At 39.4% G+C, this 14,107-nt stretch overlaps 2 protein-coding genes across 2 annotated transcripts in view; one reads left to right on the plus strand and one right to left on the minus strand.

The window, feature by feature from the left end:
- LOC134651310 (uncharacterized) overlaps positions 1-14,107 on the minus strand; it is a 174,839-nt gene that overhangs the window by 158,206 nt on the left and 2,526 nt on the right. Inside the window, exon 2 of the mRNA XM_063506367.1 lies at positions 4,000-4,474. Within this exon, the coding sequence (XP_063362437.1) occupies positions 4,000-4,365 (366 nt within the window). The 5' untranslated portion in view covers positions 4,366-4,474. The remainder of the gene's footprint in view (positions 1-3,999; positions 4,475-14,107) is intronic.
- LOC134651537 (uncharacterized) lies at positions 1,343-3,793 on the plus strand. The gene is made up of 2 exons (XM_063506644.1): positions 1,343-2,777; positions 3,169-3,793. Exons 1-2 carry the CDS (start codon positions 1,530-1,532, stop codon positions 3,790-3,792), a joined length of 1,872 nt encoding a protein of 623 aa, XP_063362714.1. The 5' UTR covers positions 1,343-1,529; the 3' UTR covers position 3,793.

The following is a 14,107-nucleotide window of genomic DNA, read 5'->3' on the forward strand; positions in this document are numbered from 1 at the left end:
AGTGACAGATAAGGACAAACGATTATTACTATTATTAGCTAATTGAAGTTTGTAGCGCGTTTATGAATAAGGGGTTAAAGAAATAAAATAAATACAGATGATGACAGTAATTATATACGCATTTTATTACGGAAAAAGATTTAATATTGGGTGTAAATGAAACGGGAATTGGAAATGTAAAATAAAATGATATTAAAATCTCGAGTGTCGGATTCATGTTTTGATATATTTTTTGTATTTTAATAATAGTTTGGATTTATTAAAAGAATGTGACATATTTTGTGGAGATTTCTTTTTAAATATAGTATTTGCAACATAGGTTATCACATCTCAAAAAATCTCTGGTGTGAGAATTCATGTAGAGCTCTCATACATTATGAACTGTGCTGACCAGACTATTTTACAAGCAAGCAGTAACATCAATAAATAGGTGTCTCATTTAATATAATCCGACTAAATTACATTTCAGCAACACCTCCATATTTCACAAAAAAAATCAAGACATTATCCAACCTATATAATCTTGACGTATATTATATCAAAGACGCCTGTACCTAATATAAACCGACCAAGTAACGAATTAGCTATACCATCATATTTAACAAACTAATTTATGACGTTTTGCAACCTTCTTATTTTGGCAAATATATTCCGACACAGCCGGGTGGTATTTTATCTGTCCAATCTCGGTCCATTGTGTATTTGCGTCTCACATTTTGCTTAATGAGAGAGTGAGACGCAATGCATATTGGACAAAGATCTTAAACAAGTAGAATACCACCTCTTTCATTTGATAAACATAAAGAATAATGACAAAAGACTATGAACTCTAACTACTAGAATTAAAGTTGAGTTTTACTAACGTACATAATTATCTTTAATGTATTTTGACTGATTCTATTTCAATTTGACAGAAGCCCTGCCGTATTTATGGTCAATAAGGTCTACTGGCCTTAAAATTGTGTATGAAATTACAAGCAAATATCAGCTTAAAGAATGATAGTGGTAACGTTAGTTTGGTAACGTTAGTTTATAATGTGAATTGGGTAACGTTAACAAGCCCTGCAATAAAAAGTAAAATTACCGGTAAAATTAACGTTAACTAGCTAACGTTATAATAATGTTAAGTTATCAAGTATCGTTACCATTTACTACCGGTAATAAGGTATTTTTATGATTTTAACGTTAAGTAACGTTACTTTATAATGTGAATTGGTAACGTTAACAAGCCCTGCCTACTCCTGGTAGAACGTTATATACCTTTACGTAACTATTATACTATCTACGCTGTAATTATCCACATCCACATCAAAAGCAAACTTTATTCAAACTTTGAAAGTTACACATTTTAATTTGTTGTTGGTGACACAATTTGCCTCGGCCAATATTTTCCTTGCAGCGATAATTGACATGCCGTCGAACAGCGCTGACATTCCGCTTAATGATATCAACGCCCCTTTTAATACAAAACTGACCTTAAAACCTGCAGTGTCAAGTGTCCTGCCCCACGCCACAGCCGCTCTCGTAAAATGCTAACCGTTCTCGGTATAACTTTACTGCTAAAACATTCACTATGCGTAAATCCATCCATTCTATTTCAAGAAGTTCAAGCGTACCACAGCGAAACGAGTGCAAAGGCCGATTTTGCTTTTCAAGTCGTCGATAAAATCTATAACGCTTTCCGCCAATGGTTTTTCACCATAATATTCTGCGAGTTCACTTATTTCGAGAACAGGATACTGAAATACACTGAGAATTATAACGACGGATATCCGGTATTGCTCCTAGATGGTTGCCCTAACAGCAATAACAGCGAAACGAAACCCAGAATCGACAAACACGGAATGACAGCTTACATTGTGACGTCCAACCAACTAACTGTAGAAAACAATGATTTAGTAATATACACCCTACGTAGAACAGGAGTGTTTAAGCCGAGAAGTGTAGTAATCTTTGTCATAAACATAGAAGTGAAAATGGACAGCTACTTCCACTATGCCATGAAAGAACATTTCCAATTATGTTGGGGTAGAAGAATACCCAACTCAATTCTTGTACTGTGGTCCGAACGCTTGAGGATGTACACTTACAATCCGTTTTTTGATCAAATCATAGATGTATCAAACGAAATAAATATCGGAAGTTTGCTGTCCCGTCAATACGAAAATTTGTATGGTAGGGAGCTTCGTCTGAGCGTATTTAGAAAGCCTTTCATCTATGACGACACAGCGCAAATTGATTGCAGTTCGAGGTTAGCTTCGACTATGATGAGTATATTAAACGCTTCATGCAACGCTTTAGCACCTCGAGACGGAAGCACAGTGGGAGACCTCCTGGACAATGGAACGGCCACAGGGGTCACCCGCGACCTAATAGACGGTTACACGGATCTTGAACTGAACTCGCGAATACTTAAAAATTCCTACTACGGATATATCGACACGACCTACCCTCTATCGCAAGATGAGCTGTGTTTCCTACTAAAGAAAGCTGGTCCCCAGTCAACATTTATGACAACGATGAAATTGATCTCAACGGATATATTCTTCATATTCATGTTTAACATATTTTTACTGCTTATAATAGCATTGGTGGTTCTTAAAGTCGAGATCAGATGGTGGGCTCCGAAAGATACACAATCATCCGCAACGACTGTTATAGAACTAGTAAAATGCTTCATAAGACAGACAGTCGTTATCAAATTCTTGGGACCAGTCTTCAGAGCAGTCGTGCTAATCATAATCGTATATTCGCTGATAATCGACTGTGCTATCGACGTAAGTATCCCTATTTATTTCACTACAGTTCACACAACAGTTCACTAATTAATCTAGTTCGGTAAGAAGTCTAAAATTGAGCATCAGATCGCTTTATGGAATGTGTCTCACATTCCATAAAGCGATAACTTTGTCCTAAAATAAGCTGATTTACCTGAAAACTAGCTAATATAATAACAAGCTGCCATCTCTAAAAAAACAGCGTTGACCTACGTAAAAAAATCATACAGAATCTGGCAAACCGCAAACTATATCATTACATTACATACTCCTATATTTTATCCCTAAAATAGAGTAAGTAAGTAAGTAAGTAAGTAAATACACTTTATTGCACCACAAAGAAAAATACAATAACAGATTTACAGTGTAAATAAGAGTGTGTTGCTTTCAGGGAATCTTAACGTCAGCGATAACATATCCGCGATACAAGCCCGAAATAGATTCGCCGGCTGCACTACTAGCGAGCAATTTAACACTTGGCATTCACAATAGACATCTACTACTCTTCGATACGAGCTTGACTCCGGAGATCAGACACCAACTCGAAGCCCAGAACAGGATCGAGCCATTTAATGATAAGAAAATAAAAGCATTTATTGATAAGCGCCAATTTCAGTACGCAGTTCTCTTAAGAAAAAGCGATGCTAAATACATAAGCAGAAAAACATCTAACTTGAAAGATGGCAGACCCCTATTCCATACAATGTCAGAATGTCCTTTGCCCTGCTCGATAGTCTACGGGCTGCGCTATGGAAGCCCTTACCTGCCAGTAATAGATAAAAAACTCCACTATCTGTTCCAAGGAGGAATCCTACAGCAATGGGTCAGAACTGAGGAGTTCACGGTAAACTCTAAAATTGGCAACGCATTATCTAGTAATAATAAAGAACGGAAGGCATTAACTTTGTACAATCTTCAAGAAGTGTTTTTCGTCCTAATCGTGGGTTACGTGATTAGTGGAATATTTTTTATAGTAGAATTCTGTCTACATCTACACAAAGCTACAAGAGTTTAGATACACTCGTTGCAGTAATAATTTTACCGAATTTTACGTCATTGGAAGTACCGAAACCAAAAGTTTGGATGGGACCCTAGGATAACTGAGCCTGATGAAGCTTACACAACGCAATAAACGGCTCGAACTATTTAGAAGTGTTAGTAGGCTTACTATTGTTATGTACTATATATTAAAAGTATAAAAATAAAGTTTATATTAATTTACCTTGACTTTTTCTTGAAGACCTTTGTTAGCTGCTTTTAAAGACTGAATTTCGATGGTTAACCTTTTGCAATCCACTAATCTGTTAACATCTTCGTACTTCTCTGTTTTGGAGGGTACTCTGATTTGCTTCTCTAGGAACTCCTCCTTCTTTCTGTGTTCAGTCTTCAAGTTTCGGATAGCTGCTTCGTGGAGGGCCTTCAGTCCTCTGATTCCGCTCCGCTCGGTGTCGAGGGACTTCTTCAAGGTAGCGTTTTCGAGCCGGAGCCTTTCGACGAGGTTCTTAAGCCTGTTGAGGAACGCCTCGTCGACGGTCCGCTTGTCGGCGGCGGGGCCGGTGCTGGAGGTCGAGGTGTCGGTGGACGCCATGTTGTGACGTCACCGTGTCGTGTCGGATGCGTCTCGAGCGTCCGCGGTTATGGCCTCGTGTTGACGGGCACTGTGACGTTCGCTGCGTGGTTCGGTTGCGTTGAGGATTCTGGAAAACAACAGAATGTTATTCTGATGGATACAGATTTATCATTTCAATCACTTACATCTGGGAATTTTGTGTAGTAGGATTCCTACTAGGTCAACTTTTGGTTTTAATAGGTAGGTTTAATTGACAACCAGAATAAAAAGTTTCTCTTTTTAGAAGACGCGAATGAAACGAATGGTGAATTAATTAAATTAAAGTACCTAAGTAAAATATCGACACAACGTAATATGGATTTATGCCAGAGAAAAGGCCTATTATTTCCTATGGATTCAGTCAATTTCGGACTCAGCTCTTGTTTCGTCACACAGGCATTCCGTTATGCTTTAATAGCCATTATGCTCTTTGCTCATGTTATTCCAACTAAAATAGTTGCCTTACTTTCCTATTGCAATAAATCATACAACGTACTAGAGATGGGCGCCGACCCCTAAAATCGTGGCGGCGGCGCGCCGGCAAATAGAGGCCGGTGGCGGCGTGACGCCGGCGGCGTGGCCATAGATTTTGATGACCTTGGATACCTATGACTCCTTAAAATAATGATTTCTTTATGATATACGAGGCAAACGAGGAGACGTAACACCTAACGGTAAGCGATTACCGTCGCGAGTAAGTGCGTTGCCGGCCTTTAATATGAGAATACGCTCTTTTCTTGAAGGTTTGAAGGTCGTATCAGTCCGAAAGTACCGCAGGCTTACTCCACAATCCACATTTCACAGTTTAGCTGTGCAAGGCAGGAAGTTTCTGGAGAAACGCACAAGAACTGCCAACCATCTAAGTGGTGAAGATAGAAATCTTGTCGCGAAGGGCGATTGCGGAAAGAAGTGGCAGGGAAACAAATTCCTCGGAGCACTCCCCGTTGTACAAGTAGGTACATGCCATGGAAAATGCAAAGCCAGTCTACATCTGTACGTAGCGCCTAGGAGTCAAGCCCACCTGAATTATTACGATGTCACTCTTCGTTGGATGCAGCCTAGAGGGCGAAGCTGGTGCTGGGGTGCCCCTGCCCACAGATGAGAACAATATTCCATGTGTGGGCAAACCCGTGCCTTCTAAAGCTGTAGGAGGTGTGCCAGTGTGAAATAGGTACTATGTCGATCTGTTGAGCACACCGATGCATTTTTGAGACTAATTTGGTCTGACTAGGGTTGTAAAAAAACGGTTTTTTTTCTGACTTGAAAAAAAAACATGAAAAAAAAAACGTTTTTTTTTCTGGAGTACGTTTTTAGGGTTCCGTACCCAAAGAGGTAAAAACGGGACCCTATTACTAAGACTCCGCTGTCCGTCCGTCCGTCCGTCCATCCGTCCGTCCGTCCGTCCGTCTGTCACCAGGCTGTATCTCACGAACCGTGATAGCTAGTTGAAATTTTCACAGATGATGTATTTCTGTTGCCGCTATAACAACAAATACTAAAAACAGAATAAAATGAAGATTTAAGTGGGGCTCCCATACAACAAACGTGATTTTTGACCGAAGTTAAGCAACGTCGGGCGGGGTCAGTACTTGGATGGGTGACCGTTTGTTTGCTTGTTTTGCTCTATTTTTTGTTGATGTTGCGGAACCCTCCGTGCGCGAGTCCGACTCGCACTTGGCCGGTTTTTTTTTCAATAGTATGAAAACTCAAAATTTGCAAGGCAGTTAATACTTTTATACGGTTGTTTTACTTGTTTTAGACTTTATGTTAACCATTAAACCAATTTAATTTAACAACTTTGATTAATAACAACATAAATGAAATCTGTAGTGGTAGTTATCGCAATTTACTGTTGGCAACACCAACGCCTCTCGTCGCCGCATCGGGGAATTCAGGGATTCCGGATACTGTACTGACATACTTACTTTAATGTACTTAGTTTTAAGTTACTTATATAAATAAATCACGAAAACCGTTATTGTGGCATATTTTTTTCATCTGAAAGAAAACCTAATTTAGAAAAAAAACCATGGTGCCAGGTTTTCTTTCATGATTTTTTTTCATAAATTTGAAAAAAAAAACATTTGGTTTTTTTTCTATTTGCAACCCTAGGCCTGACCCTCTAAAAGGCCGCGGAACTGAACTTCACTCGAGATGTCGACGAAGTAAAGAAGTGCTTTACGCACTGAGCTTTAATTGGTTGAACCGGACATCCGCTATACAGCTCTCCCACTGCGATATATTAGCGGCGTCACGGCGTGGCTCTCCCGTCATCCAGTGTCGAGTTGGACGCAAAGAGCTTACCCAGAATATCGGCTTGTTCGACCGATGAATCATTTCCCATGTGCAGAGACGGAAAAGATGGCGTGCAGGTAAGTAATTCCCCTGGATAGCTTTGACAAGAGACCCGAACGCACGTCCCGAAGGAAGGTGCTCTAACTTCTCGCAAATCCTACCAATGTGCAGCGATTATCTACTCTTTTGAAGGACCGGGAGGCAAAGTTAAACTCGTTTTTTAACGCGCTAGATGAATTGAAATATTAATAATGCGCTATTTGTCGAATTGTCTCCACATATCTATCGTAACTAGATATTATACTGAAGTCTGATGCGCTCCGATAGCGACCCGTAACTCCCGCTAGTTGGCGCTGGAGTGCACGGCGTCACGCCGGGCTTTGGTCAGGCGGCGGCGGCGGATAGCTACAACGTACGTACGAGAAATATTTCTACATAAATTATACCGCATCATTGTCGGGTTCATGACAGTACGATGATCAGAAGTGGGTCATGGCGAGACAAATGTAGGAAGACTGTGGGTTGATCCCGTCAGCCGTGACTCAAACTTCCAATTGGTATAAATATGATGATTCTGATATTGTGCTTCAATTGGCTCAAGATAGCAATGAGAATTGTAATTGGAATGAATGATATTTTCATCTGATAATAAAAAGCGGGCGGTGCTTCATTGCTCTGTAGTTTTTTGTGTATGTTAGGCATCTGCACATACAAACGCAAATAGGTGCAGTCAGAGGTAAGTCGTTGACGGTATTACCCGTTAGACCCTTTTCCCTAAGCGACATAAATCATCCACAAAAGCCTTATTAGACACTTTAAGACACGAGTATCGTTTAAGGACTTTCAGGTTTGCAATCTGTTATCACTGTTTGCCCCTCTTCTTAACAAATAGGTTTGTAACCCTAAAACAAACAACACTAAAGCTACCATCTCCTTGCCTTAGTTACATATTGGTTTGCCCCAACCCAAATCACCGATGGTTTGCCCCAAATATCCAGAGCGTGATAGCCGCGAATAAAAATAGTGTTCATTTGAGCGGGGCTCGGTGACATCATTACTCAAGTGACTGCTGTCACGTCCCGTCTCCATGTTTGCCATTGTACTTGCTAAAATAAATATAAGTAATGAGCATTTGGTCATATGAAGCTAGTAACTCGTATATTTTTGATGAAAGCTTTTTGGAGGCATTGCACATGATGTTTCATGTTTGCCATGTGATGCTTTCCAGAAGTGAGTGAGAATCCATTAAGCATAAGCATACTTAGGTACTCGAAGGCAAGGCAAATGACGAGGCGAATAGCGAGTTAGGGGGCACACCGCGAAAAACGAAAATCAAAATTTCGTTTTGCCTCTCTACGATGGAAGAGCGGTTTCGTTTTTAGCGGTAGTCCCTCTGTTTCTTTCTGCATTCACACACTCGTGTTCGCTATTTGCCTCACCATTCGTAATGTATGTGGTTGGACTTAAACACAACTAAAGGTATAAGTGGTATAAGTAAACTCACTGCAGTCAAAGTAGGTACTTATATTTAAGAAAGAAAAGACTCCTGTCAATATATTATACGATTGTAAACAAGAAAATGTTAACAGTTTATGGAAACGATTGCCCTAAATACCTCATACTCATAAGTTATCGGCCCTTCAAAATTAGATCTCAATCCGCAACAAAGTGCCGTAGGTATTTTCATCGCAAGATCCTCAACAGCGACAATTAAACCCGTTCTACCACCGTTGATAATGAGTTGACTATCCTTGGAACTTACTGCAACGAGATACGGTCCACAATAGTGTGTTGCTGTTCATATGCAGTCGACAGCGCAAGCGCAGAAATTAGAGCGGATTTAATAAGGAAGCGCAAAGGACGCGTGCAATTGTGACAATTATAGAGGTGAACCTGCGACCTGTGACTTGTGAGAGGCTAGGGTCAGGTGGGTGTTGTAATGTTTAAAGGGGCCCACTGATTAACAGTCCGCCGGACGGTATCGGCCTGTCAGTTAGAACAAAAAATTGACAGTTCCGAACAACTGACAGGCCGATACCGTCCGGCGGACTGTTAATCAGTGGGCCCCTTAAGTTTAGTCGGACTAAGTTAACTTTTACATGATAAAGAGTGGAAGTGTGTTAAGAAATGTCATATTAGAAATTTGTTTGTTGATGACACTTCCACGTAGGAAGTAAAAGTAACGGCTACGGGGCGTGGCGTGGCTGAAAGGTTCGACAGTTTTTTGGCCGAAACATGATTTTTATTCCGAAACATGACGAAACCGAAATCGAAGCTTCGGTCGGACACTATCGAATATAAAAGTGAAAGAGACACATAAATAAATTTCGATCAGTATGCCCTTTGACAACTGTAGGTACATTAAGCTAACGGTTGCCGTTGTCACTAATACCTAAAGATATTAAATTGATATGATATTTTACAATCATGAATACGCCTCCAGCATCCCGAATCAGTCGTATTTATAATGATGAGTGGCTTATGACGGGATCATGAATGATCCCGAAATATCCGTGACGAACAGATGATCCCAGTGCAATTTTATCTAGAAAACACCCACTGACGTCGTCCTTGCAAACTTTGCCAGAATTTCTTATAATGTTGCAATATTTAACGAAAACAACGCGTAGAAGTTATGAGATTCTGCACTGCGATTGACTACGTACCTTACCTACTTTTGATGCCGAAGTACCTATTGTTAAAAATCTAGGGTTTGTTCGTAGTAGATATTTACTTCGATTCTTTCCAGCATTTCTGAATATCAAGAGTATAAATAGAAGAGAAGATGAAGCTTTTTAACTTTACCGTTATGTTATGTTAGTTATGTTATGATCTTTAGCTATGTTTGCTATGATGGGTCTCTCGTCTCTAATACTCTAATCTACCAAAACGATTTAAATAATTTTTAAGAAAAAAAACCGACTTCTATGCGGCCCGGTGAAAGATTATTGTAGATGGTGCGCTATGTAGAAAAGGAGGTAAAACCACCCACTTTTCTAGTAGCATTTCGTTTCTGTAAGGCTCGCAGTTCTAACCTAACCTAACCCACTTTTGTTCGGTTCTGTGAGGATAGCAGTTCAAACCTAACCTAACCCACTTAACGGCGCATGCGGTGCGGTGTACGGGGGTTTGAGCGGGAGGGGTTTGGCCTCATCATACTTTATACCTACATTTTATGGTAGGTAATCATAGTAGTTTGTTTAGTTTAGGTATCATAGTGGTTTTCCGGGTCAAGGTCCGGGTCTGTGTCCGAGTCCGGGTCCGGGTCCGAACGGGATCCGGGTACGAGGCCGGATCTGGATCCGAGTCCGGGTCCCAGTCCAAGTCAAAGTCGAAATTCGAAATCACCAAACATGTACTATGCGTCGTTGAAGAGTTCTGTTCTGATCATCATCAGCAGTTCCAGTTCATCAAATGCGACAGTTTTTAATGTTAATGCTTTATTTTATGATGAAAATACAGAAAATTATATACGTGTGCCTTTAAGATTTGAGGAGTTCCCTCGATTTCTCATGGATCCCATGTTCAGAACTTGAGCTTGACATAAATATGGCTTAAAAACCTAACTTGCTTAACAAACATAACGAAAAGGAAAAATCGCCAAACGCGAGCTATGCGTCGTTAAAGAGTTTCGTTCTGGTCATCATCAGCAGTTACACTCCTCAAATGTTACTTTTTAAATGTATATGCTTGATTTGTTGATTAAAACACAACAATCACTATATGTATGACTTTAAGATTTGAGGAGTTCCCTCGATTCCTTATGGATCTCATCATCAGAACTCGAGCTTGACAGAAATGTGGCTTAAAAACTAAACTTGCTTAACAAACATAACGAAGAGGACAAATCGCCAAACGTGAACTATGGGTCGTTGAAGAGTTCTGTTCTGATCATCATCAGCAGTTCCACTTCATCAAATGCGACAGTTTTTAATAAAAATGCTTGATTTTCTGATGAAAATACAAAAATCTCTATACGCACGCCTTTAAGATTTGAGGAGTTCCCTCGATTCCTCATGGATCCCATCATCAGAACTCGAGCTTGACAAAAATGTGGCTTAAAAATTTAACTTGCTTAACAAACATAACGAAGAGGACAAATCGCCAAACGTGAACTATGCGTCGTTGAAGAATTCCGTTCTGATCATCATCAGCAGTTCCACTTCATCAAATGTCACGTTTCTGAATGTATATGCTTGATTTGTTGATAAAAACACAAAAATCACTATATGTATGCCTTTAAGATTTGAGGAGTTCCCTCGATTCCTCATGGATCCCATTATCAGAACTGGGTTTTGATAAAAACGGGACCAATCTGTATGCATATACATACAATCAAAAAAAGAATTTTCAAAATCGGTCCAGTAATGACGGAGATATGGAGTAACAAACATAAAAAAAATAAAAAAAATAAAAAAATAAAAAATAAAAAAAAACATACAACCGAATTGATAACCTCCTTCTTTGAGATTTGGAAGTCGGTTAAAAATAAATGTTCAACCCATATAAAATTATATTTAAATGGATTACTTTTCTCATCTTACTTAATGTTTTCCTTCACTACAAGGGAAAATCACTGAAGGGAAAGTGAGTTTTATAATCGTGAAAGCTCTAACGACCATTTAATTAAATACTTGTAATGACAACCGGCAACTGAAAGCCTTATTCAAGTTTGTTTTGTCACAGCTCATGACATTGCAAGTATCTTACGTAGCTCGCATATCCCATTTGGACTTTCTATGATTTACACTTGACACAAAAAAGGCCAATCGTAATTTGTAGCAACTCAAGTAAAGCAGGATAGAAATACCTACAATGATATGATTTCACTATTTTCTTATCCTCATAACAAAGTTATCCATTTTTCTGTTGCTAGCCATATTTAGCAAGTAGAGTGTAATGGGGGCCACTGATTAACTGTCCGCCGGACGGTATCGGCCTGTCAGTTGTTCGGAACTGTCAAATTTTTGTTCTAACTGACAGGCCGATACCGTCCGGCAGACTGTTAATCAGTGGGCCCCTTAGTGCGATTAAAGGCCGCATTTAAAATTGTGTTTTATTGAGTGTTGTGGTCGAGCGTCGACCCCTACGCTGTTTCTAGGCAACCAAACTAAACAAACACATTCCTACCTTGTTCGTTTTATGTAGGTACAGTGAAAAGGGTATAAAGGTAAGTGGGGTGAACTCTTTATACTTTGACATGTAGATATGTCTTTGCATTGCTGCGCCCTGTACAATTATATTAGTTGTGCGTAATCCCCAATTGATTCCAATGGAGAGATCTGGCGAAAGCAGACATTAGCAATCACTGTGAATTAGTGCATATATTTAGTGTGCCACTGCCTATTATTTGGTCACTGATGATCACCAAAAATATTCAAACAATTATGATAGATATTTAGATAAGTATAAGTAATCTGGCAGTGGTAAATCAGTAGAAAAACTCGGTTCGTAAAGAAAGCCGTCGAGAGAAAGAATAATACCCCGCTAGCAAGTTTCTATGCAAAAGGAGAGTCTAAAGCTATCTTTGCAGGTTACTGTGAACATCGACCTCTACACCAGAACTAAAACCTATATAACAGATTGAATAGAGCTTTAGTATTAACTTTAGGTTAGTAATGTTTTTAGCCTAAAGGTACAGCGTACCGTTCAGTCCACTAATGTACCACAGGCAAAAAAACCATTACAGAAGCGCTGGCCTTCAAAGTTCCTTTAAATATTTTATGGCTGGATGCCAAAGCGGTCGATTTACGAGCGAGTCGCTGGAGCGTCGGAGCAAGGCCACGCGAAACGCCAAATGCATGTTATTACTTTTAGGCAGACTCGTCAATCAGACTTGTGATTTTCATTCTTCCTTTATAACAGGGGCGGGATTAACCCCGCATATCTGCCAATCTGCCTCGCGAAAAGATCGCCAAATTTCACACAATCTGGCCTGTTAAAATCCTTAAAAAGTTCCAAGTTCAAAGTTCGGATCTAACAGTTTGGGGTACCCTGCTTTATTCCACTTTTTAATTCTTTGAGGAGATCATCAGCACAAATCTCAAGTAGCTAGCAAGAATTTGAGTTGAAATTGTCTTTACGAAAGCCACTGCCTTCCAAGATCCAAATCTATGGGAAAATAGCTAGGTCCTAATTATTGGGAAAGCCACTGAATAACTAATTCACTGAACTATAATTGCATGTTTTTAGCTTTTCAGTACCTACCCCTCCCTACCCTCCTTAATAATTTCTCGGTTGCATCCTTAAAGAGTGAATCGTGTCATCGAGACCCCTCAGAAAAAGATGCATGTCAAAAGACAACAAAACTTTAGTCAAAGCGATAAAAACCAGAAAGATGCAACATTTTGAACTCAATTACTGGTAATTTGGTGGTTCTGGAACCACCCTCGTCAGCGGTTCGTCGTGGTGTCAGGCTATTTCCATCCAAAGATACTTATTATTCTGGCTTATTGGTTCTTATTATGGCTGGGGTTTCTCCGTATTTATTTAACAGACACGTCATTTATTTAAAAACATGTGGCAGGGAAAATAATTAAGAAGTCAAGTCACAAAAATAGAGTTAGCGCAGGAAAATATTTAATGAAATTTTGTTTCTTATACGAATCTCTTGCTAAGGTTAAATTTTACACCCATCCGATACGACTACACAAATTGCTTATATAAGGTGTTTTAAGTATAATTTTTAGTATTGATTACTTTGAAAAGAAACCAAAAAATATTCGATGCAGCGAATGTAGTTTTATCACTGTATAAAATGGCACAGCTTGTACGAGTAAAAATAGAACAACAACAAATTCTTTGCTCAAATACACGCACGAAAATCTCATAACCGGATTCATTACTCACTTATCCAATTTTACAAATACTTATCCAATATTAGAAATCCTCAGGAGGCGATTTCCTTACCACGTGTCCGGCGTTTCTTTGACACAGAAAAGGTTCAGTAGTGGCTAAGGGAGGTCGCCCCACAAATTAATAGTAAGGAGGGGTCGTCGCCCTGTATTGGTTTTGTATTAGAAACGTCACGCAACTTTACTATTATTGATAATTTCAGCCAGTCGCGTCGCTGTTACAACATAGCTTTTGTTTATCTTTACAAAAGAAATGCTAATCGTTGTTGATGATTTAGAGCGCTTTCAACTCGTAGAGACATTCTCTAGTATAAATATATCGCTTATAACTTAGTACAGTATTTTATTTTTATTTTTGAAGTGAAAACTTCTTTAGCGGCGCTGGGCACTTTTTGAGGTTGGGAAAAAATTATAAACTCGAGACAGCGTAAGGCGAACAAGTGACCGTAAGGGGCGTAAGGCGATCACGTGACCGTAAGGGGCGTAAGGTTTAGATGGCCACTCATAATTTAGATGGCATTTAAATCAATAAAGAAAAACTCAATGTTATTTGACATTTATGTTGCGGACTC

The sequence above is a fragment of the Cydia amplana genome, chromosome 10 (genome assembly GCF_948474715.1).
Source record: "Cydia amplana chromosome 10, ilCydAmpl1.1, whole genome shotgun sequence".
Lineage (NCBI taxonomy): Eukaryota > Metazoa > Arthropoda > Insecta > Lepidoptera > Tortricidae > Cydia > Cydia amplana.

Coding starts and splice junctions, on each gene's coding strand:
- LOC134651537 (XM_063506644.1), top strand. CDS start 1,530: ATGCTAACCGTTCTCGGTATAACTTTACTGCTAAAACATTCACTATGC. Junction 2,778..3,168: donor TAATCGACTGTGCTATCGAC/GTAAGTATCCCT, acceptor TGTTGCTTTCAG/GGAATCTTAACGTCAGCGAT.